We start from the raw sequence: 27,263 nt of genomic DNA, 5'->3' as shown, positions 1-27,263 counted from the left end.
ACGGCTGGATTCAGTGATGGTTGCTCGTGGTTTGTCTTTTGAGAAGACGACGAAAGTGTAGGAAGGAGGCTCCTCCTATTTAAAAAAAAAGGCAGAGAGAAGAAACAAGGAAGCTTTTACTTTCTCTGAAGAGTCACCTCAGTTGGCAGTGACCAACTGGTCATGATGTTTCATGAGTTAGCACGAAAACCCTCTAGAGAGGATTGAATTTGGGTGTTGAGGGGGAACCTGCAGCATTACAGCATTACAGCTGTGGCGACTGTAAATAAATGTATTAATGAGTTCAGTGAGTAAGCGGGATTCCTGTAGAAAGTCAGGATCGTTAAATTAAAGAGTTGTGAGATGTGACTTTCTGCCCTGTGAGGTTACACCAAGCGCAGGCAGGCAGGGAAGAGGTGGGTGGCATTAGGCTAATGGAGGAAGTTGATAGTCTTAGTTGATGATTAGCTGAATGTATTTCAAATGTTCAGAGCAAAAATTTACTTAACTGAAGCCTTTGTGTCTCACAGCGTGTGTTATCTACGTGGTGTCAGGATGGAGTCACCACTGGGGTTGTATTAGCAACAGCCCCATCACAGAGGCCCCTGAACCGTGACCATTCTGGCCCCAGCCCAGGATAATGTTTGGGGGCTTGTCTGTTCATTGTTACTAGGGCCTCCCTGAGAGATCCGGATGCATATTGAAGGGGATATAGTAGATTAAGTAATTTATTCATTTTTCATAGAGAAAGATGTGGCATGAGGGAGAATAGTGACGTGTATGTGGTCAGGTGTGTGATTTGAGGATAAACCCTTGAGATGGGTCAGCTCCTTGACACTTCCATGATTTACCTTCCCACCTTCAGCTGTTAGTTAATGTGTGCCAGTCATCTGCGTTTCAACTAGTACTGTGTGTAATTTGGGCAGTTGTGGCTCACGGAAGAAAAATGCAGCTGAAGCTTCAGGTCAAAGTATAATGGGGACATGGGAACATTTGTTATATACCACTGTTTTAAAAATCAATTTTTATATTTTATTCACAGGAAAACTATAGTATGTATGCATTTTTCTGTCCTTTTACAGATAAGTAAAGTAAGGTCTAGAGAAACATATTATTTAGAGGTGGGGATGATTTGAACCCACATTTGTCTGGCCGTAGGCGCCATGTTCTTTTCTTTACACTTGGTCAGGTTCTCCAGTGAATTTGCCTACTGTAGTGGAGAGTTAGGGTTTCAGGTGAGTTCTCAAGGGAGAAGGGAGGGATTGGTGACTCAGCCCTGTAAATGCCATCCCTTACCATGAGGGTTTAGCACAGATTGTTCTGTTTGGATAGAGACGACAGCTTGGGATTGATTGACTGGAGTATTTGGTTGGGTAGGTGATTGAGGCTGTGATATTGAAGGATAGAGAAGGTGACTTGTGTGTGTTGTGCATATTTTGTTTGCTCTATTGGTCAGAAAGAGTTGGTAATAAAGCCAGGGTTACTGGGTTGATAGCTGAATAAAACTGGGAGCCTTGCAGAGAAGACAATGATTTGCGGTTAAAAATTGCACCTCCTACTCTTACCACCCCCACCCTCATGGCATATATTACAAGAATCAGTGGACAAGTGGGATCTCAGTTCAGATACTGGGAAAACAGCACACAGCCAGCACCCTATTGACTTTTTTATCTGTATCACCTTTTTAATTTTTTCCATATAAAAAAATTGTGCCTTGGGCCGGCCCTGTGGCTTAGCGGTTAAGTGCACGTGCTCCGCTGCTGGCGGCCCGGGTTTGGATCCCGGGCGCGCACCGTCGCACCGCTTCTCTGGCCATGCTGAGGCCGTGTCCCACATACAGCAACTTGAGGCCGCGTCCCACATACAGCAACTAGAAGGATGTGCAGCTATGACCTACAACTATCTACTGGGGCTTTGGGGTGGGGTGGTAAAAAGGAGGAGGATTGGCAATGGATGTTAGCTCAGAGCCGGTCTTCCTTAGCAAAAAGAGGAGGATTAGCATGGATGTTAGCTCAGGGCTGATCTTCCTCAAAAAAAAAAAAAAAATTGTGCCTTAAAACAATTAGATGTAGGAAGAAGGGGAACTGAGGTGTTAGAGGGCCTCAGAGATCAGGGTGTGAATAACTAAAAGAGTTCATGTGACGAACACGAAGAGTTGATGTGTTATGTCAGTTTTTAGTTGAGAAAATCCATCTTCTTGGCTCTTTTGAACCTGTTGATTGGTTCTTGACACCTTTTTGGAAGTGAGAGATGGGAATTTGACTTTCTATGGTGGAGGTTGCCGCCCGCATTTGTGGGCCTGGAGATAAGAAGAGCTGTTGTGGGCGATAATTTGGAAGATGAGCAGCCAGCCTGCTTGTCTCTGGGTGGGTTGACAGGAGGCCAGGTAGAAGGATGACGGGCAGGCGGCTGGTGAGGGAGGCCTCTGCTGCCTCTGATGTGCACCTGAGTCGGCCAGTGAAGGGAAGAAAGCCTCTGCTCACCACCTTCTTGGTAAAATTGGTCACCTTATGGCAATATCACCTATCGTTTAAGCTTTTTGACAGGTCTGGTAATTTCATCATTAAAAAAAAAGCAAAACCAAAAATAAAAAAAAAAGGCTTCTGAAATGAAATACTCAAATGTTATTTGGTGGTTGTGACATTTAGTGGAAAGAAGGTGGGTAGGCCTTTGACGTTGAAGGGTGGGGTCTTTTCACTTATGGACTAGGCCGTTTGAGATCTGCCTGGACTGGTGGGGCCAGAACTGGTAGGAGAAACACAGTCTTCAGGGAGAAGGTGGCGAGTGGCCGTGCAGGCCAGCCCTTCACCGGGTGTCCATTGTGAAAGGAATCACACCTGTCGCTGGACCGCTGCACCCTCCTCAGCCTTTGCTGCATTGATTATCTATCTTGCCACATCTTGTTCTCTGCCTGAAAGTGAGGAACACATGTAATTAAACATGCTGTCTTTTAAATTGAACAATTTCCATTCTCTTCTTCAGTGAAACCTAGAATGACAAGGATTTTAAGAGGAATATTGAATTGTATCCATATCTTAAGAAATTTCCCGTGGTCTCCCAATTTCTTTAAACTTGAATGTTTCCTTTTAGCTTCAGAAAATGAAATTTGAATGGGTTTAAAAATAAACACAAGTAAGTAATGTACCATGTAACTACATTTGGGTCAACAATGGACCGCCTATACGATGGTGGTCCCATAAGATTAGTACCGTACAGCCCAGGTGTATAGTAGGCTATACCATCTGGATTTGTGTAAGTACGCTCTCTGATGTTCACACAACAAGGAAATCGCCTATGGACGCGTTTCTCAGAACGTATCCTTGTCGTTAAGCAACATGACTGTATAGTAGGAGTTAAGTTTTCTTGAGATTTTCAGGTGATTTATTTTTTTTAGCATTGTCATTTTGTTTATTAGTTCTCCTCATGGAGAGAATTGTTTAAAAGAAAATGCAGTAATTACAGTGTTTGGTATAGTATAATTCAGCATGTTAAATCTAATATGGAAGGACATTTGTTGCTTTTAGCTTCTTTATTACCCAGATTGATTTAGGGTAATGGATTAGAGATGTCTGATAACTGACTTGTTGTGACCAGATGGTTTGGTCCAAGAATTCTGGACTATAAACTTAAAATCTTCCTGAAGTCAAGTCTGGCCTTTTTTTGTTTTTTAACCACAAAGAGATAGTGTAAAGTATTCTTTTTTTCTTAGTTTATTGAGGTCACGTTGGCTTATAACATTGTGTAATTTCAGGTGTACATTGTTATATATCAGTTTCTGTATAAACTGCATCGTGTTTACCACCAATAGTCTAATTTTTATCTGTCACCATACATAGGTTCCCCCTTATCCCTTTCACCCTCCCCGCCAAGTCTGGCATTTTTGATCTTTTAGTCTGTGTATGTGTTCGGGTGTCTGTTCATGGCATAGAGGTTAAGTGCACGCGCTCCACTGCTGGCAGCCCGAGTTCGGATCCCGGGTGCACACTGGTGCACCGCTTGTCAAGACATGCTGTGGCAGCATCCCATATAAAGTGGAGGAAGATAGGCACAGATGTTAGCCCAGGGCCAGTCTTCCTCAGCAAAAAGAGGAGGATTGGCATGGATGTTAGCTCAGGGTTGATCTTCCTCACAAAAAACAAAAAAAAAAAAAAAAGGGAAGTGGTACAGCTCTGCTTTTTTCATAGTATAAATTTGTGAAATAAGCTCATTAACAACTGGAACAATGCAGACAAACATAAATTATAAAAACCATAACTACTGTTAATATTTTAGTGTATATCCTTCCAAAGTTTTTTCTGTGAACATATGTTACCCACCCGCCCCTCCCCTACAACAAAAATGGAACCATTCTATATGTACTGTTCTGTAGTGTACTTTTTCCTCTTGAACACTGGCATGCTTTTCCATGTCAATAAATCAGCATTATTTGAGTGGCTGCTTGGTATTTCATTGTATGGCTGCGGAATAATTTCTGTAGCTAATCCTACGTTGGTGTCTGCTTAGGTAGTTCTCAGCTTAAAAAAAAAAAAAGTTTAAGGGGCCAGCCCCGTGGTGTAATGGTTAAGTTCAGCGTGCTCTGCTTCCGCGGCCTGGGTTTGTGGGTTCGAATCCTGGGTGTGGACCTACAGCACTTGTCGGCCATGCTGTGGTGGGGACCCACATACAAAATAGAGGAAGATTGGCACAGATGTCAGGTCAGGGCTAAACTTCCTCAGGAAAAAAAAAATTATAGAAAACACCAATGAATATATGAAGCTTTCCACTTGTCTAATTATTTCCTTAGGATAAACTAGAAGTGGGATTTTTGCTATCTCCTTATTTTCATTTTCAGGTACAGTTCATATGTATGTATAAATACATATCTAGCTTCTTCTCTGATCACTTTTATCTTTTTAGCTCTCCCGTTTTCAGGTGATTTTTTATTCTCCCTGTCATTGTTTTCAGCAGTGTCTCCTACTTTTTGCTGCATTTAATGTGGCATTTATTTATTTATTTATTTTTTTGGTGAGGAAGATTGGCCCTGAGCTAACATCTGTTGCCAGTCTTCCTCTATTTTGTATGTGGGTTGCCGCCACAGCATGGCTTGGCGAATGGTGTAGGTCTGTGCCGTGGATCCGAACTCGTGAACCCAGGCCGCTGAAGCGGAGCATGCCGGACTTAACCACTATGCCACAGGGCTGGCCCAATGTGGTGCTTATTTTGGTAATGGTTTTTATTATCTTCAACTGCATCAGCTAGTCCGTTTTTGAGATTAGTTTTAAAAAAAAGTCCCGGTTTTCTTTAATTTCTTTGAGTCAAGAGAAGTATTTGAAACTTTTCCCCTTTCCCTTGGGAAGTCCTTTGAAATGTCATTTTCCTTCTGCCTTTTGCTTATTGTATTTCTTTCACACTGCTCTTTTTTTTTTTTCTGAGGAAAAGTCACCCTGAGCTAACATCTGTGCCAATCTTCCTAACATCTGTGCCATTCTTCCTCTGTTTTGTATGTGGGTCGCCACCACAGCATGGCTGCTGATGGGTGGTGTGGGTCCACTCCTGGGAGCCGAACCTGGGCCACCAAAGTGGAGCGTGCTGAACTTAACTGCTAGTCCCCGGGGCCGGCCCATGTCCCCTTTTCTTTGTGGATCCTCTGTGTGGATTCCTTTGACTAGGAGGCGCCTCTGAAGGGGCAGTTCCACCTGGGCCTGCAGTTTGCCCAGGACAGTGCAGCATCGCGGGAGCCCTATGGAGCACTGGCCCACCTCAGGTCCGCTCCGTCCTCTTGCACCCCTGCCTGATGCTGTCTTCTGCCCATTGAGGGGCGTCCCTCCATCCACTCTTCCTTGGGGTGACTTGATGATCCAGGGAGGCTCACGTGGTGGAAGGTTAAACAGGCTAGCTGCCTCTGGTCAGCATTGCGAAGCTGGGCTCTCTTCCCGGTTGGGGAAGTGGCCATGGCCCTTGTCAGCCAGGCCTCCTGGGCAGCTTTGTGGCATGAACCAGGTCGCCACGGAGTGGGTCCCTGCCGCCCCAGAATCCTGCCCACAACCTCAGCCCCTGCCCTTCCTGGAAAAGGACATCTCAGTTTCAGTGAAGCCGCTTCTTGCCTGGGGCCTAGCAAGTTGTGGGCTTGTTCTCTCCTCTTCCCTCAGGTTGGCTCCGATATTTACTGTATGTGGTAGGTAGTCTTTAGGGTTATGATTGTTTCCTGGTTTTATTGTGGATGGACTTTTCTTCTCATTTTCATTCTTTTATTAACTTCAGTGTGGACAGGGGAGAGGAGCATAAAAGTGCCTTTCATTTGCCTTCTTTTCCGGGAGGTCTCCTCATGTTATTTTTAAGCCTGTGTTCCATCAGCACGACCGACTGCGAATTGCAGTCAGTATATTCACACCTGCCACGGTTTGTTGTGTGCTCTTCTCATTAAGCTAAGGACTCAGAAGTCAAGTGAAGCTTCTTTTGTATAATACGTGGTTTATCTGGAATAGATAGGTGCGTGGATGACTGAGTCTACCAGATAGCTAGTAGTAAATTGTTAAGTGTTTTGATGGGAATTAAAAACAGTTCCTTCAACAGTGTTTATTGGTCAGTTTGGTGGAAGATCACAGTGTGTGATTGTGGTCAGTTGTGATAGCAGGGACCCTGCGCCACTGGTCCTCGCAGCCCGATGCTCACCCACGTCCTGCCCTGCTGTCTGGTTCTGACCGATGCCAGCCCTGTTTGCTGCAGCAGTACGAGACATGAGCCTGTGCACAGCTTCCTTGTAGAAGGGACCTCACAGAGGTTACCTCCCTGATTCCATTTGGAGAATTGAAGAAATATTGAAAAGAGGATAACTTTAAGGAGAAACTGTGGGGCAGGGTCTGGAGTTTTTTTGTGTCAGGAGCAAATCCTTTTTTGGGCATACATCTTTATTAAATATTTCAGCATGGTATTTTCAGAGTTTACCCTCTGGGGGATGGCTGGCATTTCCTCTCAGAGTCGGGGAGGTGGCCTGCGTCATACTGTAATTCAGTGATGTCTTTGGGCACTATCTGGGAGTGGGGGGGGGTTGCTGCTACAGCAGAGGGCCTCGGATGGCTGTCCTTCATCCTCTCTGCATTTCTTCTCTTCTGCAATTAAAGCCGTTCTTAGAGTCGTTGCCCACCCTCGCCTAGTCTGCTGCTTCTAATCTGCTGTGGGTTAGGAACCCAGGTATTTGACCTTTCTTAGAGTGTGTGTTGATTGTGCACCAGAATATCTCTCCCCTCCCGTGAAGAGCAGTGCATGCGAATTCAGGGCTCAGGATTCATGACAGCTATTTCTGTGCTTGGGGGCCTCTTTGCTTTGTGCTTCTGGAAGGTTGAGGTTTCTAAAATCTGACCTCTGCATCAAAGTTGAGTTACTGTACTTGAATGATTGTGTGAGCTTCAGGTAAATAGATGCATACTTCACGTTGCAGTCCAGTCCGGGCTGGGGGAGGGCAGATTTGTTGCATTACTCATTTGATTTGCCCTTCAAGTGTTTAGGTCTCTTTTGTGGGGATGCAGCAGCTCTGTAGGGTACTTGGTTGGGAGGGATTTCATTGAAGCGGTAAACTTTTGGAGGAGAGCATCCTTGGCTGTTATTCAGCCGGATAGCAGAGCTGTGGCCCATTGTCCCTCTCCTTTTACCTTCGTGGCGTTTTCAGGCCCAGGGGCCTCAGTTGAGTGGCTTTCCCTTACACACTGTCTGGCTGGCGAGTTGTGAATTGCAGTGACTAGAGGGTCTAGGGTGTTGTTCTCTGACCCATTATCTCCACAAATACACCTGTTCTTGTCAGGCTGTATGTTACGATTTTGAGTTTGGAAAGTATGAGGTTCGAATTTAAACTGAGTTGTTGGGGCTGTACACAGTGAGTGTTAATACTTGGACGTATAGATAGAGATGTATAGTAAAAGGTAAAGATGCAGAAAGTGAACTGCATTGTCAGCTTCCCCAGGGGCTGTGGTCTGCCCTGCTTCCCCTCGGCTTCACTGGGTGTTTCCCCTCCCCGAAAAGGGGATTTAATACAGAAGGTACACTGGAAATTAGAAGCCAGGAAACCTGAGTATTTGTTAATCTCAGCCATGTGACTGTTTCTTAATCTAAAGTAAATGAACTATCTTGTATGCTGTTTCTTGGATCTAAGAAGCCATCTGTATGATGGGTGTGAGGGATTACTGTGTTACAGTTGAATTGAACCAGAATCGGTGAGGTTGGCTCGATTTTAATTACCATCAGTAAGAAGCAGGGCTGGGAGGAAGTTGGAACCAACCTACTGGTAGAGATTGTTTTTCGAATGTGCAAAGGATGAATGTATTGTGTTTGTCAGTCCTTTTCCCCTTACCTAACAGACAAGAGAGAGTTGGCTGGAACAGTCCTTAACTCAGCAGTATTTGTCTAGGTTTGCACATCTTCCAGAAGTTTGCTTAAGTCCCCATTTATAATCCTTTAAAATGGCTGACATACCAGTCAACTCTGGGGTTGGTGGAATGTGGTGCCACGCCAATATTAAATCATGAGAGCTGATTACCAGGTCCGGAAAATAATGTAGTCTTGTGAAGACCTTAGTCTTCAAGCTAGGTAAGAAATAAGTTATAAGTGGTCTATGAGTAAAGGAGATTAAAATCATTGAATCTTCACCTCTTCAAAAGTAAGGAAACCACAATACAAAGGTTGAATGAGTTGTCCCAGATCATAAAGCAAATATGTGGTAGAGGCGAGGTTTGAACCAGTTTGTTGCAAAAGCCTACACCCTTAACCACTCCACTTCACATTCAGACTGTGAGGAGGCACGTTGTATTTCTGTATCTGAACAACAGATACTCGTGTTACTGAAACCTGGGATTAAGTAGGACATAACGTAAATTCTAGGTAGTATGGAATTTAGCAAGCAATATATTTTTACTCACTACTGCATTATTTTTGCTATAATATTAGTTGAGAAAATAAAATCTTGCTTTTCAAAGCAAGATTAATACAGTTCTTTCTTCCTTAATAATTATTTTCTTTGAAACATCCTCTTCCTGGTTGCTGTTTAAGACAGATGAAATGGCGCAGAACACAAGTGAAGTCAGAGCTCTCGTTCCCTTGCTTCACTTGCTGTATTTAATTCTCTTGGGACGGTATCTGGTGTGTTTATTAAATTGGCTGCTTCTAAGTCAAAAATAAATCTTTCCTGAAAGAATTTGAGTTTATTTTAAATTAGATTACAATTTCTCTGAACCTTTACCTCTTTTGAATCTGATACTTACATCATGCTCGCTCTTCTCTGCTCCTAACCCCAAAGGTTTTCATAAGAATGCTCTTAGAAAACATAAGGAAGACACTTTTTCTTTTCAAACTTGGAAGAGAGACAAGCACTGCGCTTCATAAATAGCTGGTCAGGATACATCGTCAAGTGCTGGGGTCACGTTTTGGTCAGCTTGAAGCTTCGTGGGCACGTTTGCTCTGCGGCGCACGCTGGCTGTTGTGTTTTGGGGCAGATCGGGTGGAAGAGTAGACGGGCACGTGCAGTTTTGGTAAATCATGACGCTATGGAAAAAGACAAAACTGTTTGTTTTTCAAAAAGTTGTTCATTCACTGGGCATTTCAGCTCATTACATGCCAGATGTTTTGCTAGATGTTGGGGGAAGATGAACTTGGGGAGACAGATGAATAAAGATACCTTATGTGTGATTTTTTTCTTTGAAGTAGCTTTGTTGAGGTATGTTTTACATGTCATAAAATATACTCCTCTCAGGTGTACAATTCAGTGGTTTTTAGTAACTTGACCAAGTGGTGCGGTCATCACTGTAGATCAGTTTAGAACATTTTCATCCCCCCAATGTGATCCCTCATGCTCATTTACAGTTAACTTTTGTTTGCACCCCATCCCTAGACAACCCCCAGTCTGCTTTCCGTCTCTATCAATTTGCCTTTTCTGGACATTTCATTTAAACTAAATCATACAGTATATGATCTCTTGTGACTGTCTCCTTTCTTTTTTTTTTTTTCTGTGAGGAAGATCAGCCCTATGCTAACATCTGCCAATCCTCCTTTTTTTTTTTTTTTTTTGCTGAGGAAGACTGGCCCTGGGCTAACATCCGTGTCCATCTTCCTCCACTTGATATGGGATGCCACCACACCATGGCTTGCAAAGTGGTGTGTCGGTGCGTACCCGGGATCCGAACCGGCGAACCTGGGCTGCTGCAGCGGAGCTCATGCACTTAACCGCTTGTGCTACCGGGCCGGCCCCACTGTCTCCTTTCAGTTAGCATGATTTTGAGGTTCATGATGTAGTATGTGTCAGTAGTCTGCTGCATAGTATCCTCTTGTATGGATGTGCCCCATTTTGTCTGTCTGTTCACTGGTTGATGGAGAACTGAGTTGTCTCCAGTGTTTGGCTGTTAGGAATAATGCTGCTGTCACCATTTGCCTGTATGTCTTCATGTGGACGGTTTTCAGTTCTCTTGGGACTGGAATTGCTGGGTCACATGATGGTTTTGTGTTTCACTTTTTGAGAAATTGCTAAACTACTTCCTGAAGGAGCCGTACCATTGATATCCCTCCAGCAATGTAATAGAGAAAGAGAGAACATCTTGTGGTTTCATAGACTTAATAGATTTACTGCTGCTTCCACTGTGACACTGATACTGTTCTATCAATGTGGCAACATGGAGAAAAGCAACCTAATAACGAAAAGAGTTGTGTTACATTATTGACTCTTTTGGAGGTGTTTAGTACTGCGGCCTGCTTGACCACCCACTGAGGAGGCGTGTCCTTCAGGGCAGCGCGGCTGGAGTGGACAGGGTGGGAATGGGCAGTAGTGTACAAAGTGGGCAGCAGCTGAGATAACGTAAACAGTTTGTCCTGTTGTGGTGGATGTCAGGATCTGTGGAATAACTCTGTATATGTTTTGGTTACTAACCCTTTCCTTTGCATCACCCCCAGCCCTGGGCTCCTGTGTCTCCTCATTTCATTTTCCGTAGGATATTGTCCAGAAGTCATGATGGGTGTAGTAGGACAGAGCAAAGTAATATCTTCACGGTGGTTTTCTCAGTAATGATGAAATTCTTTCCCCTCAGTTTGGGTCTAATTAAGGAGCAAGAAGGAAGGGGTGCCCGGGGCTGTGAGGGGGAGAGGTAATGAGATGAGCCTTGGAGCTAGGGGGTTAGGTGGCAGGTGGGCCGTTCCTTGAAACTCACTCTAGGAGTGATGATTCCAGCACAAGGAGTATTCCTGGAGTGTGTGTGTGTATGTGGGCGTGGGTGTGCGTGTGCAAGACACAGGATAGGAGGAGAAGAAAGGTCCACAGGGGGGATAGAGGATGAGACCAGGCAGCAAAGGAATCAGATGAGCTAACAACTCTCCTCTGGAGCCTGTGGTCAGTTTAAGGTGCAGATAAGGTGAGGAAGGGATTGGAAATAGGCCCTGAAGCAAAGTGGTTGGCCCAGGTGAGAACACCTTTTCCTTTACTAAAACCTGAAGTCTGATGTGATCCTCAGGAAGGAGGTCCTGGAAGTGATGAGAATTTGCTGAGTCCCTGTGGATTAGTGACATTGATGAGGGGCAGCAGAAAGCGAGTATCTGCTGTGATGACGGGAAACCAGGATAGAGGCTGCCAGTAACATCTGCAGGGGCAGGGTCGGCTGGCTCTGAACGTGCACTGAACCCTGAGCTGAGGAGTGGAGGGAGAACAATGATGATTAACTCCTACAGCCAGGCCCTAAGCCCTTGGCATGTGTTAACTCATATGTTAACTCATTTCACCCGCCCACACCCTTGATGCAGGCGCTCTTACTGTCCCCATTTACAGAAGAGGAAACCAAGGTCCAGAGCAACTAAGTCACTTGTCCAAGGTCCCTCATCAGAGTCCGGAATCAGATCCAAGCAGTCGGGCTCCAGGGTCTGCTCTCTTAATCTCTGTTAGGATGAGAGGCAACAGAAATGTACCCAAATGAGGACCAGGAATAGTACTGTCCCTCTGGCTTCCTGTGTGACATTCGCCACCTGAGCGTGCAGAGCTTCCTGCCCGACCACCGCTGTCTGGGCTGTTAGTGTGCAGCCTGGATGCGGCCCCCTGTCTTGCTGCAGTCAGGGAGGCCGAGCACCCAGGTGCACCCGCCGGCTCTTTAATCTAGGAGGGTCCACCTGCCGCCTTTCTGCTACGGCGGCAGCTTTGGCCTCAAGACCTTGAGGCTCTACCTTAGCTTACTTGTTCTTTCACTCAGCCGACATTATTGAGGGTCACACTTACATGCCAGGCACTGGACTGTTTTAAATGAGCTCATTCCATACAGTAGGAGAGACTGATGCAAACACATGGCACTGTTGAGAGCAAACGGTGGGCCAGAGCTGAGAGCGGGGTTAGGGTGGGAGAATCTCACTCTAGATTGAACCTGTATGTGTTATTAGAAAGTGTTTGAAGACGAGCAGTCTTTCCCCTTTACCTGAGGTGAACAGTCTTACCTGAGAGGACTGTCTGACTAGAACCCTGCCCGAGGGCCATAGTCCAAAGAGATTTCCATCACTGGCACTAACTATAAAAATACGTGACCTTAACTGATAACCTGCTCCATCAGAGATGGGTTTTTAGGGGTGACTGTGTAGGGCAATAGAGCATTGGCTTTGGAGCCAGACACCACCGTTTCTGGCTCTGTCCCTGGGTGAGTAATGTACACTCTTTAAGCCTCCATTTTCTCGTCTGTAAAAGCAGCTTCTTTCAGAGGGTGGGGTGAGGAGAGGATGAGACTAGCCCAAGGGAAGAAAGCTCTGGGTGTGGTGTGTAAGTGCTCCAACTGTCACGTTTCTTTCCTTCTTTCCTTTGGGAATGCCAGAGGACAGGCGAAGGAGCGTGGCAGTGAGGATGGGGGAGGGGGGTGTTTCTTGGTTCTGTTGAGTGAAGCATGGAAATGATTTCTGAGAGGCCACGACAGCTCCCTCCTCCGCTGGGCGCTGGTCCTTCAGTGGGATCAGAGAGCGTTACTAGTACGGTAGGCGATGGACAAGGCTTGATGTGTTAGTGGTCTTGATGGTCTAGCATGGGGTGATGGGCAAACCACAGCTGCCCTCGGCCTGTTTTTGTTGGCTTATGAGCTCACAGTTTTACATTTTTAAAGGGTTGTTAAAAAAAAAAAAAAAAAGAGAGAAGACGACTATGCAGCAGAGACTGGCTCACAAAACCTAAGGAGCTTACATCTGGCCCTCACAGAAGGTTTGCTGCCCTCGCTCCATTATACTGCCCGCAGAGTCTTGAACCTCCCGAGGATTACACGGGACAGCTGGCTTGGTGGCAGTCGTCTTACTGATTGACACGGAGTGCAGGACTTCTGTGAAATGTGAGACTGGCTAACACCGCCCCTCCTGTGGCGAGAGGAATGCTCAGTGACCCTTTTTCCCCCTGGTGGACAGGGTGCATGGATTTCTGCTTGTTGCAAATCAACCTTGTCTGTGACCTTAGCGTTTCTATTCCAGCCATTTTCCCCTTGATGCCTCTAAAAGCTGAAGGATTTTCAGGTAAAGGAAATGTGATTATTGATTGAAATACAGATATGCTAAAACCATTTGGTCTGATTTTTTTAGAATAGTCAGGTTCCCTGACCCTAGTTGTTACTGTAAGCTTTTTTAAAATACATACAGGAGGGTGAGTCACCTGTAGGGAATTGAAGGAGGCATCAGATTATACTCCTTCTGCTGATTCTAGCATTCTAGCCTGATAACCCAAGGGTGCACCTTGCCAGATGGTTCCTCTCTAGGTAGGCATCCTGCCAAGTTTGCAGCTTAGAAGCCATTTCCAATCCAGAGGACCACCTATGACACACAGAGCAGGACTTAAACCCCACTTACTAGCTGTGGGGACCTTGTGTAAGTGACCCACCTTCTGCACCCATGTTTTCTCGGCTGTGTCAGAGGATCGTGCTCCCTTTCTCCTGGAGTCGTGAGGTCTAGAGAGGAATGTTAGGAGAACTCCTCAGCACAGAGCTTCGTGTGGAGGAGCTTTGGGAGTGGGAGCTGCTGGTTTTGTCTGTGATTACAGTAGGGTATGGTCGGAATCTTTCCCATGGCTTGTTTGTTTTGATTTTAATAAAGGAGGATTCATTTCTCAATGAGCTATATAATTTATTTGGAATGCATTGTGTATTTTTCATCAACTGCTTGCCCAACAAAACTGTCCTGATTTCTGTCTTTGCCTTGGTGTCTGGGCCTGCTCGTCATCTTAAAGAAACCTCAAGCCTTCATCTTTCAGCCAGAGAGGCTTTCATTGAAGAAAAGTGCACCCAGCAACCACTGGGGGAGCCTCCTGGGGACTCTGGAGTGCATAAGCTTAGTCGAGGCTGGGGCTTGCACCGAGCTGTGTGACCATGGGCGAGTTGAAGCCCCAGGCCCTTGCTTCCTGGCCTCCCTCTGATATCAGTCCTGCGTGGTCCACAGGGGATGTGAATGAGGCCATCTAGCAGAGTGCCTGTGAGCATTTGGCACTGGGCAGGCGGTCAGTGGAATGGGAGCCAGAGCCCCAGGGCTTTTTGTTCAGTCCTCACTGACAAAGAGCTCGTCACTGAGGGAATGAGGGCTGGAGAGCCTCTCCAGGCAGCCTTCCAGCCTGGACCCTCTCCCTTGGTGCCTTCCTCCTGAACTCGGACCTCACAAAGCTTCAGGCAGTGGTTTCCTAAGGTCACCAGGACCTGTGTGTGTCTTTGTGTGTGTGTGTGTGGTTTATTAGATACTGAGGCCGGAAACAATAGACTCACCTAGGTGGTGCAGTCATTTTTTTTCTCATTTTTCATGTTTAAAAAATTGTATTTGCATTCTCCGTTGCTAAAGCAGTTTCTGCCTTGAATAAGCATCCATTTGAAGACGAGTAGGTGCTGGCCCTAGGATTCCCTAAAACTCCGGGCAGTTGGATATGTAGGTGCAGACATCAACATTCATAGGAGTTAACGTCTCTTTGCCTCAACTTTCTTTTTTTGTCAAAAACTGTAGAATATTTATTCAGTTTCTTCTAGATTATGTGATTGCTGTGGGGTTGAAATAAAGTGTGTTCTATGGGGGAAATGATTAGTAAACTCATTAGTAAACGCCCGATTGTGGAGCATTTGTAGTATGCTAGAGAGAGCTCAGGGAGAGAAACTGAATGCGGCCTCTTAGGAAAGGAAATGGTCTGATCACAGAAACAGGCCGGGAGGACCTTATCTGGTAGTGATGAGTGGATTTATTATAATGTGGAGGAAAGCATATTTCTGTGTATACCTGTGATTTTGGCCTCAAATTAAAAAATGATCTTTCATGAATTAGCTAGGAATGAGACTTTTCTAAAGAATATTTGAGGATTGGAGAAATCTCTCAGTTCTTTGAGATAACTGGATCCATTTGCTATTTAAAGATATTTATTTGGGGGCCGGCCCCATGGCTTAGCGGTTAAGTGCGTGCACTCCGCTGCTGGCGGCCCGGGTTCGGATCCGGGCGCACACTGACGCACCGCTTTTCTGGCCATGCTGAGGCTGCGTCCCACATACAGCAACTAGAAGGATGTGCAACTGTGACATACAACTATCTGCTGGGGCTTTGGGGAGAAAAAAGGAGGAGGATTGGCAATAGATGTTAGCTCAGAGCCGGTCTTCCTCAGCAAAAAAAAAAGAGGAGGATTAGCATGGATCTTAGTTCAGGGCTGATCTCCCTCACACACACACAAAAAAAATTAAAGATATTTATTTGGTAAATGGTTTATTTTGGAGACCTCAAATTAACCGCCTAGTTAATACACAAAACACCCTTTTGGGCTAGAGGCTGAGAATGGGCGTGCAGGGTCAGCGGTGAGGTGGCTGAAGTCCGCAGAGGCGGGAGGGAAGGGATCGGCGAGGAGAAGATTGAAAAGGTGAGATACCCTCTCCCCTGCTGCGATGCGATTCCCTCCCAGGTGGAGAAAAGCAGGTGAGCAGATAAAAGGAGTTCGCTAGCATTGTAACTTCCCGCAGAGCTTGGAGCAGTCTCCTTGGCTAGACCCCTGGTTCTCAACCCTGGCTGCATGGTGGAATCTTCTGGGGAACTTTAAAATAATACTGATGCTGGCTGAGGTCCCATCCCTGAAGATGTAGATTTAATGGTCCAGGGTGAGGGTGGGGCACCGAGTGGTTTAAGGCTCCCCAGGTGATTCTGGTGTGCAGCCCCCGTTGAGAATCGCTCACCACACACAGCAGGGAGGCCCCCCTGTAAGCCACTGCTTGTGACTTGAGTGAGATTGCGCAGCAAATAGAGCTGCCCTTCATCGTCTGTGCCCTTCCCCATGGGTTCTCCTGGCCCTCTGTTCTGCGTCTGGGTGGTTTTAGCTCACTTCTGAAGGAGGCTGAGGCCGTCTTGGAGCCAAGAACGTAGGCCTGCCATTTGTACCTTTGAAGGGTGCGGGCCAACTGAGTAGGAAACGCACTGCAAATTTGTTCTTCCTCCTCAAGAGGACCCTGGTGAATCAGCATTTGGTGTAAAAATGGAAGTCCTGACCTTAGACTTTCTTATCAAGTCGTAAAGAGGAGTTCAAGGTTTCCCCCATTCTGTTCACGTCAGAATGTGTCTAAGGTTGGCTGCTGGGGGGACACCAGCGACCGGATGGGCGGGACACACTGGGGTGTGTTGATGACAGTTCCCTGATAGCAGAACTCCCTTCCCGCAAGTGTGCGGGCGCTTCCCAGGGTGAGGGAGGAGGGCAGGAGGTGCCATGAAGTTTCTTTGCTGCCTCCACTCCCAGGGTTGAAGGGGTTTAGGACGTTGCAGAGATTTCTGGCTGGGAAAAATCCCCAAAAAGGGCATTTGGCTTTTTTGGAGTTTTTCTTTCTTTTTTTTTCATTTATAAGCTTTACACTGGTCTTGTGTATATATATATATATGTATTCTTGTATGTGTTTTATTAAAAGGGCAGCTTGATTTTCAGATAGGGGAGGCATGGAAAAGGCCCTGATAAAGAGTGAGCTTTAAACTTGCTAGAAGGAGAGAAAACCTTTACAAGGTAATAGGCTTGATTAGACAAATTGTCCAATGTTACTTTCAGTACAGAATGCTTTGGAAATGTAATGGTTAGATTAATCTGGCAGGACAGGTTTTCGGGGCATTTTGTTTGCTTGTAACTTTAAGGTTTCTTATTTATGAGAAGAAGAATTTGTATAAAAATAGGAATATAAAATTCAGCCATACTTAAAAGTGACAATAGTTTTTAATCTCTCTTTGGGGTCATGTTGCATTGTGCTGTACGTGATATGTTGTCAGTAAGTGTTTTGGCCAGTGTTTTAGTGATTTCTAAAAAGGTCTCCTGAATCCAGCGCGTTGTACAGCTGACCTCGCTTGTTCTTAGCTGTGCTCACTGTGAGTTCACGCTGGCTCCAGCAAAGGTAGCAGATCACCCGCCTTGCTCCGAAGAAGGTTTTGCAGTGGGCCTCACTTTTCCCTCTTAGGCTGATTTGATCCTCTGACAAACCTGCCAGGTAAATAAAGACTTCAGGCATCATTGTTCTGTTTTACTGAGAAGTTAAGAACTTGCTCAGGGTCATGCAGCAAAGTATTACTGCAGGAGGAAAATCTGGATCTTTTGATTCTTGATTCTGTGATCTAAATGTTGTATTTTGTTGTTTGATGGCATGCTCAGACTTTGGAATCAGAAGGCTGTGGGTTCCAGTTCAGGGACTGTCGCACGCACTGTGTTCTTGGACAGATCACGTAACCGCTGTAGAATGGAGGTCAGACCTCCTTCAGAGCAGGCACTCAGGGATGGTGGTCGTTTTTCTAAGGGCTTCATTCTGCCCAGGCCACACCCAAGACCAGAGAGTTTCACAGCCTCCCACTGCAGCTTTCACCTAATTTGTGACGTGGGGACGGCCAGGAGTTCTGGGACTCGAGCTTATTTATGGGTGTCAAAATGTAGCTGCCTTATGGATTAGCATCTTCTGCAGATTGTTTTGTGAGACAATCTTTTAGGTTCCAGTTTCTGCTCAGAAATTGTTAGGATTTCTCTTTCATAAACTGTCTAAAAGTATGTGTTTTTGTCTGGGGACCACATGGACCTCTTGACGAGCTGCTTGATGTGTCGTGTTCTGTCCCCCTAGGCCAGTGCCTCTTGCGTCTTGCCTTCTTTGCTGTAATTCTCCTTGGACTCGGGCCTGCTTTCCTTTTCCATTTAAAGTCGTGCTTCTGTTCATCCAGCTTCGAGTCCCTTATCCTGAGGCTGGGACTTAGTAGTCACCATTATAGGGAAGCAAAAAAGATTTACTGGAGGTTCTCATAGCCATGATCTTTTGTTTACAGTTCCTAGCATCGTTTCTTAGACCTAAGAGCCACTGAGTGGCCTAACAGCCACTGCTCAGTGCTCTCTGTGGAAGCCATGTGCTACACCGCCACCCAGGCCGCAGGGCCCTCTGGACTTCCAGCCTGTGCTTCATTAACCTGCACTGCTGTGACCTCCACCACACGTGGCCTCCGGAGGATGGGCCTCTGTAACTTAAGAGTTTGGCAGATATTTCCTTCTCTCTAGGATGCTGCTTGAGTTCCCCTTGTCCCTTTCCTGAGGGAAAAAAGACCTCCCATTATTTTACTGGATTTTAGGGGAGTGCAGTGGGAAGTACACTGGTTTGTGAGTTAGGTGATCTGGGCTTTACTTCTGGCTCTAGTTCAAGTGAAAGGCTTCTACTGAATCTTGATCAAGTGTTGTCAGAAAGAATAGCTCAATATTAAGTACACCAAAGATAACGACAACAACAAAAGCAGTCTCTATTTATTAAGTACTTACTGCTTAGCAGATATCAAGGAGCTTTCCTTATGTTCGCATTTTATCCTTCCAAAATCCTAGGAAGTAAGTCATGTTACCCCATTTTACAGATGAGGAAACAGAGGCCGGGTGGTTCAGTAACTTGAAGTAATTTGGCAGAGCTGAGATCTGAGCTTGAGTTCAGACTGCCAGTGCCTATGGCCCCCTAGAAACCAGAGTTTTGGGCAGATAATTTAAGCATTCAGAAGGGCAGTATTGAATACCTGTCCAATAGCTTATTTTGGGCATGTATCTAGTGTCTTATCTCTCCAGGTCTGCTAGAACCGCTACTCCAAATGAGATATTTTGCAAAATCAGAGCAAAGCAGCTGCTTGGTGCACACTGGGTCTCAGTGTTTCAGGCCATGGCTGCGTTTTCCTGTCTGCTCCTTGTGATGCTCTGCATCTGGGCTGGGTTTTTGTTTTCCGTTACTCGAGGATGTCTGAGACCGCATTCTAAGGAAGCTTGGGTTTTGCCTGCAGTTCCACGTGCTGCTCAGCTCTGCTGGGTTAGGTGGGCAGGATTATAGATATGCTCTTTAGTGGTAGTTGATAACCTTGAGGGAGAAGACAATCTGTAAAATGTTGTTCATACAGTTTTCAACCTATGGCATAAAAAGTGTGCCCCAGGAGAAAGGAGAGTGGAGCTGCTGCCTTTGCTCCAGGCAATTGTCAGGTTTGGGTGGGTTTGAAACAGCAGATGGGAATTTTCCACCTGTAACAGAGCAAGAATAGTGGCATCTTTGGGGCAGAAGAAATAAGGTGTAGAAGGGCACAAAGTTGAGATTGGGCTTTTTTTTAAAGCATTTTTAATAACTTAAAAAAAATAGTTTGACTCACAAGAAGTTGCAAAAATAGTTAGTTCCTGTGTACCCTTCGCCTGCTTTCCTGTATGATATCTTACACTGTAAAAACCAGGAAATTGATGTTGGCACAATGCTATTAACTCAGGCGCAGACCTTAATGCAGATGTCCCCAGTTTTTGCATGTATATTTTTTTTTTGGTGTATACTTCTGTGAAATTTTATCACATGTGTAGATTCGAGTAAAATCACCACAGTGGGAATGCAGAACTGTTCCATCACCACAAAGAATCTCCCTATTACCCTTACTCATCACCTTCTGCCCCCAGCAACCAGGTGTCTGTTCTCCATCACCCTAATTCTGTCACTTCGAGAATTGTCTGTAAATGGAACCACGTTAAGAAGTGTTGAGAAGTTGGGTGATGGGAGGGTAAGTGGGGAGATTGGCAGAACGTGGGATTAGAAAGGAGCTGTGGGGTTTAGATGCACAGTGAGGGTTTATGACTTCCGTCTCGATGGTGCGTTGTCCCTGATTGTTTAAGCCGGGAAGGAAAACCATGGGCTTTGGGGGAGCTAAGCTCTGCCAGCAGGTATAGGAAGGTCTTGAAGTGGCCGGCTGGAGGCACTGCTGTGGGGGAGGGAGGGCCAGGTGTGGAGTCAGGCAAGGGGCATGGCAGGAGGGACATTTCAGAAGAAGGACGGGCACAGTTTGGATGTGGGAGTAAGAGAGTAATTGGGGTACAGGGGTTACTAGCTTTGGAAATGGTCGGTAGTAACACTTAACAGTGGAACACGTGGGAGAGTCGGGCAGATCCAGAAGGATAAGATGATGGTGAGAGCCAGCGCAGAGACCTTTTGGTAATAGGGCCACCCCAGGCCCGCACATAAGGTTCCCCCTGTGTGCCCATCAGCAGCCTTGGTGTGGCTGCCTGGGGAGGGGGTGGTGAGGGATTCTGAGGCCGAGTTCAGCTCCAGGAGGAGAGAGTTCTGCGATTCGATTCGTTCAGGATGCTTGCCAAGTTCAGAAGCAGGGAAGGGGGCATATCTGCCCCTCACCCTCCTCCCTGGTCCAGACCCGCCGAACTCTGGGGTCCTCTGTCGGTGCTCCAGGGACAGTGCTGTGAGAAGTGGCAGGTATTAGAACACATTAGACTTGGGTCCTTTCTCTTTTTGTGCAAAAACAGAGAAAAGCTTGGCTTCCACCCGGAGTGGCGTAGCATGGTGTGACTGTGCAAGTGGGACATCTGAAGCTAACTTTGAAAGTTGATTCGTAACGCCAGATGCATTTGTCATTGCCAGAAGTGATCAAAGGAAAACTGTAATAGCTATTCAGGTTTAAAAATAGGAAATACTTAAGTCATCATAGAACTATTTTAATGAATTCTCTCAAGGGATGAAATACAGTGAATACTTGTGGAAGCCTGAGCTCCAGAAGGGCCTGGCTTTGAAATGTCTCTAAGGCTCAGAGTGGGGGCAGGACGTGGCTCACGTGGGCTTTCTCTCCACAGGAATCCTGAGGGTGCGGGTGGCCTGCCCTCGCTGTGCTGTGTGCAGTGTGACGGCTGCTCGTGCTGTGCTCGTGTCTGTTCATCTCCCGTAGCTGGGGCTTCTGGGGGATCCCGGGCTTCGGGGTGGCTGATCGCCCTGAAACTTTCCATGTCATGATCAGTGAGGAACTTCTGTGAAACCATTGACTCCAGACTCCCTGGGGGTACTTTCCTGGCGTTTGGGCTCTTCCCGCAATCTCTGGGTCCACTGAGGGGTTTCCTGGACTTATTAGGGAAGGGCATAGGAGCATTTTCAGAGCCCAGACTTGTGCCTGGGCTTTTTGATCTGGGGCAATGCATCTTCTCCTTATTTTGCTCAGTTTTTAAGGATCCTGACCTTAATATGATTAAGTATAACTAATGTCTTGGTTTTCCTAAATCTTGTAATTAAAAATAAACAAGACAAGGTGTGAGTATGTAGGAAGACCCAGAATTTAGCTGACTGAAGTTGAAAGAGAGAGGTGGCCTGGTGTCTTGATGAAAAAGACAAGAAAATAAAGCCCCTGAGGTAGGGAGCCATGTCATTTCCCTGAAGTTTTTGTGTAGCCCTGGGGCTCCCCCAAATGCAAGTTGGGCTGTTTCTTGGCATGGATGGTGAGGGTTTTGAGGGAACCAGAGAGTTGTGCTTATGGAGGAGACATCAGTATGTGAGTGCCCTCTGCTGCAGACACACGCTAGGTGTGTCGGATGCCGCCAACGGTAGGGGCTCAAGCCCCGCTCCTAGTTGCGCTTATTAATCTAGAGAGACGCTGTTATTTCTTTTCTTCTTTCTCCATCCCCGAAACCATTCCCTCAGAGGAGGAAACAGCGACTTACAGATGTTGAGCAGCTATGGGGTCACATAGTTGTTAGTAAGCACATAAATGGGATTCACACCTCTTCTGTCATGAGAAGCCGGTTGTTCCTCCTTTGCCTTAGGGTGATGCTCTAGCTCAGCTGCGTGAAGGGGAAGTTGCATGGGCATCTCATTGGTATTTTTGAGTGATGAATCTGGGACCTGAGGAGTGGGATGTTCACCTTCAGGCAGCATCCAACCCCGTCCCTCCCGTCCCCCCAGCCTCGTTGATCTAGGAAAGGGGGACATTGCAGGGAGGGTCCTGACCCTCCCCTGCTTCAGAGAAGTCTGAGCCTCTGCGTCCTGACTCCTGCCTGGAGCCAGCTGCCTTTCAGGCACGGCCGATGGGTGGGTGTGGGGCCGCAGGCCTTCCTAACCTGGGATGGTGACCAGTGCTTGGTTCAGCATAAACCTTCTGAAGTGAAAATTCTCCGGCTGGTTGGCGGAATGGCACCTTTTCCACCAAGGGGATCTACTCTCCTCAGAGCACCGATTCTGGCAGCAGAATCTTGAAGCTCCTTTTTGAAATGCCTCATGGTTGGCGTTGATTTTGTTATGGCCGTGGGGCCACACTGCATGGTGATGAGCTTACGCAAGAATTACTGAAGGGCAGGACCCTGCTTGTGGTGCCCTGCTGGCACTGTCCTAGCAGATGTCTCCCTTCTTGCCAGGGACAGCTTTTAGTCCAGTTTACAGCTGCTGACGCAGTGACAAAGAGTACAGAAGGACACACCACACTAGAGCAGATGGGAGATAGCAGCTGCCGCCAGCTTTACAGGTGCAGCCTCGGGGAAAGGGCTTCAGGAAGACAGTCACAGCAGTAGTGAAAACAGCTGTTTTCTACGCTGTCTCAGACCAGGCAAAAGGAAAACCAGGCAGTGTATTAAAATGAGACACTCCTCTCCAGAGTATAGAAGATCCCCCTGCACCCCCACACCCCCTCCCCAGGAATGGACACATTTCTCCTCAGTGATCCGTGATCTCTGTTGAGTTGCGTTGTTTGTTGTTGTGTAGCAAATCACCCCAGAACTTCGTGGCCTAAAACAACAATGATTTAGTATTTCTCATGATTCCTCAGGTTGACTGGGGTTTTCCTGCAGGTCTCGCTTGGGCTTACTCATGTGCCTGTCATCAGCTGGAGAGCTGCTGGCCTGGCTCAGCAGGGACAGCTAGGATGTTAGGCAGTTCTCTCCATGTCTGCAGTTGGCTCAAGTGTGTGGCTAGTGCCTTGGTTCTCAAAGTGTGGTCCCTGGACCAGCAGCATCTGCATCACTTGTGCACTCGCTGACTCTCGGGCCCCATACCAGATTTACTGAATCAGAAAGTCCAGGGGTGGGGCTAGGCTATCTGTGGTCCAACAAGCCCTCCAGGTGATTCTGATACTCCTGAGACTTGAGAATCACTGCTCCTGAGTATTAGGGCTCTTAGCACCTCTTCCTTACCCTTGCTACCTGTTCCTTCTTTCTCAGGCTCTCTGTCTGTCTGAATTAGGGTATTCTTTGTAGTGTCTACCCTGGATTCTGTTTGTGTCAGTGTAAGGCTGGGGTTTTCTTACTGCTCAGGGGACATTTACTGACCATCAGTCATTGTGCCCAGGCACGTGGGCATAGAGGTAAGACATGGTGCCTGAACTTCCTCAGCTTATAGTCTGTGGGAGGTCGGCCAGTTCAGCAGGGGCAGTGATGAATTCAGTTCGTGTTAATCTTGCGATATCCAGGCAGAAAGCAATATCTAGCACGTAATTGATCCTAGGAGTTAAAACTCAAAAGGCAGGGCCAGAGCTAGCAATTTGAAAGTTCCTTTATACACAATAATTTAAAACTGGTTTTCCTCAAAGGTGGCTATTTATCAGAATCAATTGGGATCTTTAAAAAATGTGGATTATGCCCCCCCTCAATCCCCATGACTGTGCGAGTGTTTGGGATCCTTAAGTCCCTGGGTGATTCTGCCCAGCCAGGCTTGGGGAACACGCTCCCAAACCGTGAAACTGTGACAACCCCCTGGAGAAGGAGTAGAGAAAGAATAGGAAGCCAAGTGTGGAACCTTGGGGGACTGCCTGTGATTACGGGCCAGCATAGGGAGAGTCTGTGTGAGAGGACTCTTCTGGAACCAGGGAGACTGGAGAAAGATGAGAGCAGGGTTGTAGACAGACGCCAAGGGACTGGAGAATTAGGGTGGGGAGGGCGTGGTTGAGGAGGATCAGATGCGGGCTCTGCATCTGTGGTGGCCAGAGCCAGAGCGGGAGCCAGACTGCAGCGGTGACCAGTGAGGGGGCAGGCCTGGATGACTTTCAGGGAACTTCAAAGGAAGGAGAGAGTGAAGTGGGAGGGCGGGACCAGTGAAGCAAGGTGTTTTTGTTTTTTTAAATGAGAGAAGCCCGAGCACGTTGCCCAGGGCAGAGAGGCACAGAGAGGGCTGCGTGGAAGAGGGTTATTGAGGAAGCCACATCCTGGAGGAGAGGAGGATGGATGCAAAAGCCCAGCTGTTAGGCTTGGTCTTGAAGAAAAAGAGGGCCACCCCCGCTCATCCTGGAGAGAAGGAGGTAAGAGAAAGGGTGTGAAAACAGGCGAGTTTGTAGCTGCTGAAAATGGTTGTGGTTTCTCTGTGTCCCTTTTCCTGGTAACCCCAGGGCGCATTTCTCACTTGCTTTGTTCATTTTTACTGATAAGGTTGGTGGGATTTGTGAGCTCCTACATTGTTCAGGGTGCATTCCCAGAACGGGGCACCTTTGGTGTCAGCGAGGCCACCCGTGACTGTTGGCGCACGCGTGACTGGGGGCGTTCTTGGGGTACGTTGTTTCCATGGAGTTCATGTTGTGGCACCACAAGACCCCCACCTTGGAAATGGGCTGGCTGGGTTTCAGCAGTTCCCTGTAAAGCGTTGCTCTGAACTCCCTGTTTCACCATGGAAAGCAAGTTAGTGGTTAGTGCCTGGTGAGTTCACAAAGCTCACTCAGCTCATGATGCTGTGGAAATTGCCGGAAGTCTGTGTCTATGACCCCCTTATGTCAACCCATCTATGGCGCCGCCTCTTCTGTGCCTGTTACTCTTCCTCCTGCTCAACCCGCCTCCTTTCTCCCTCTGACTCCTTTTTCCATAACGTTTCAGTTTCTTTGAAGGACTGATAGACTTGGAAGGTTGACCCGGCCTTCTCTTGCGCATGCGCAGTGTGTCAGAGGAAAGGGGTGTCTGTGGGGTTGGTGGCTCTCGCTCTGTGAGGTTGCAGGCTGGTGCTGTCGGCATGTGGCTGGGCAGTTGCTCGGGCTGAGGCGTGCAGCATCCCCAGCTCTCCTTGCTAAATGTCAGTATCACCCCTCAGTTTGTGACAGACACCCCCTCATACTGTTTCCAGACGTCCCCTGGGGATGACAGCTTGCTGCCTGTTGAGAACTCAGCTGTTCACGCATCTCTCTGGTCAGGAGCCGGTAGGACGGCTGTAGGAGTCCCTGCAGTTGGGCTCCTTGGAAATGTACACTGTTGTGTGTGTGGTCAGCTAACCAGGCTGGTGGGTAAGAGCTTTTGGAAGCTGTTTCAAAGGCATGATGTTTACATGACAAAAGAAAACAGGTTGGTTATCATTTCCTGGTATCTGGTTAAAATATGTAGGCAAGGCAGTAGCCGAGAGTGGTAGCCGAGAGTGAAGATGCGTAGGACTGTATTTGTTGTACTTGAAAACATGGCCTGTTATGGAACAATTAAGTTAGGGTGTAAATTTTTTTCCTGTTACATATATAGCTGGTTAACCTATGTCTTAGTATGTACTAACCTGAATTTAGAAAATTTGGGGGGGAAGGGTGGGAAGAAAAGTAGACTCTTTGCTTAGACAAGTGATTTTTCAGTAAGTCCATATATCTGTTATAACATATTCAAATAAGTGTTTTGATTTTTATTTACTTTAACTATACAAATGCTGGAGTCTTTCCTAGTTTTTATAATTTGGGTAATTGTTCTTGTTTGTACACTTGCTGTGTTTCATATCCTAATGCATACATGTGGGTGAGACTTAGAAATCTTTAAGTCCTGAATTTGAAGAATCGTAGTCACAACCAGCCTGATCCTTCAATGAGGAAAACGGATCAGTCTTGGAGGGACTGTGGTCTGTAGGTTATAAATACAAGGAAATAGCTGTCACAGGATTGTGAGTTTTTGAAGTTTTCTTTCTTTTCCTTCTCTCCTACAGAACCTAAAAGCAGATCCAGAAGAGCTTTTTACAAAACTGGAGAAAATTGGAAAGGGCTCTTTTGGTGAGGTGTTCAAAGGCATTGACAATCGGACTCAGAAAGTGGTTGCCATAAAAATCATTGATCTGGAAGAAGCTGAAGATGAGATAGAGGACATTCAACAAGAAATCACAGTGCTGAGTCAGTGTGACAGTCCATACGTAACCAAATATTATGGATCCTATCTGAAGGTAAAGCTTAAAAATAAAAACACGATTTTCCATGATGCAGCACTTATCTGAGCTGCGAGCAGTGTATGTGAAGGACTTCAATAAAGAGCACAGCAGATTTTCAAAGGAAGGAGAAATGTCTCGACCTTTGCAATCAAAAGAACCTGGCTTTTTTTATCATCTTAAATGTCACTTAGAGAAATATATTTTTGGTAAAAGTGTTTGATGTTGAAATTTCCTTTCAGACAAGAAAGAGTATTTCTGAGTGGGATTTTGTCATCAAAAACACATTTCTTATTAAGTTGTTATAATGATAACCATTAATCACCCAATTTTAGCATGGTTTATGATAAAAACTCCTGCCAACCTAAGAATATTAGTTTTCTGATATTTTCAGTTATCAAATGTGGTTTAATTTAATGCTGTTTTTAAAAACTACTGAAAATTGATAATGTTGATTAGTTGAGCTAGTTTATTACATTTAACTTTTAAGAATTCTAGGAAAGTAAGTAATTACTTAAATAAAACAGTAGTTATAATACAACACTACAAATTGTCCTTGATCTTCACTCAGTTCTTTAAGTGAGAGAGGAGTATTAAAGATGGTTTTCTAGTCCTCCATGAAACATTTTAGATGTTGTAGGGAGATCATGTTATACCAAGAAAGTTTAAGACTAGCCCTTGTGTTTCAAGTTCCTTGACATATGCCTGTTTTACTGAACTTAGAAATGTAGTATCTTTCAAAATGGGGTTTTGGAAATTTTAAGAATTGGTGAAAAAAAATTCTGCAATAATTCTTGTGGAAACTAAAACTTCATAGGTAGAAAGAACTATTTCCTGGAGGAGGCAGCAATAAGCCTGGATAATGTAAGACTGGGCCTCCTCCTGTCCTGGGTTCATCCTCTAAATTCTCCACGTTGCAGCTCACAACCTGCTCTGATGTCAGAGGGATAGTGCAGGCTTTGCTTTTGT

At 46.2% G+C, this 27,263-nt stretch overlaps 1 protein-coding gene across 3 annotated transcripts in view; it reads left to right on the top strand.

Moving 5' to 3' along the window:
* The window catches only part of STK24 (serine/threonine kinase 24), a 116,622-nt gene that overhangs the window by 21,309 nt on the left and 68,050 nt on the right, over positions 1–27,263 (top strand). For all 3 annotated transcript variants that reach the window (XM_058548408.1, XM_058548407.1, XM_058548409.1), the window contains exon 2: positions 26,082–26,312. In XM_058548408.1, coding sequence (XP_058404391.1) covers positions 26,082–26,312 — 231 coding nt within the window. The remainder of the gene's footprint in view (positions 1–26,081; positions 26,313–27,263) is intronic.

The sequence above is a fragment of the Diceros bicornis genome, chromosome 9 (assembly GCF_020826845.1).
Source record: "Diceros bicornis minor isolate mBicDic1 chromosome 9, mDicBic1.mat.cur, whole genome shotgun sequence".
NCBI classification, from domain to species: domain Eukaryota; kingdom Metazoa; phylum Chordata; class Mammalia; order Perissodactyla; family Rhinocerotidae; genus Diceros; species Diceros bicornis.
The sequence above is the reverse complement of the archived record's forward strand: the minus strand, read 5'-3'. Positions and strand labels throughout refer to the sequence as shown.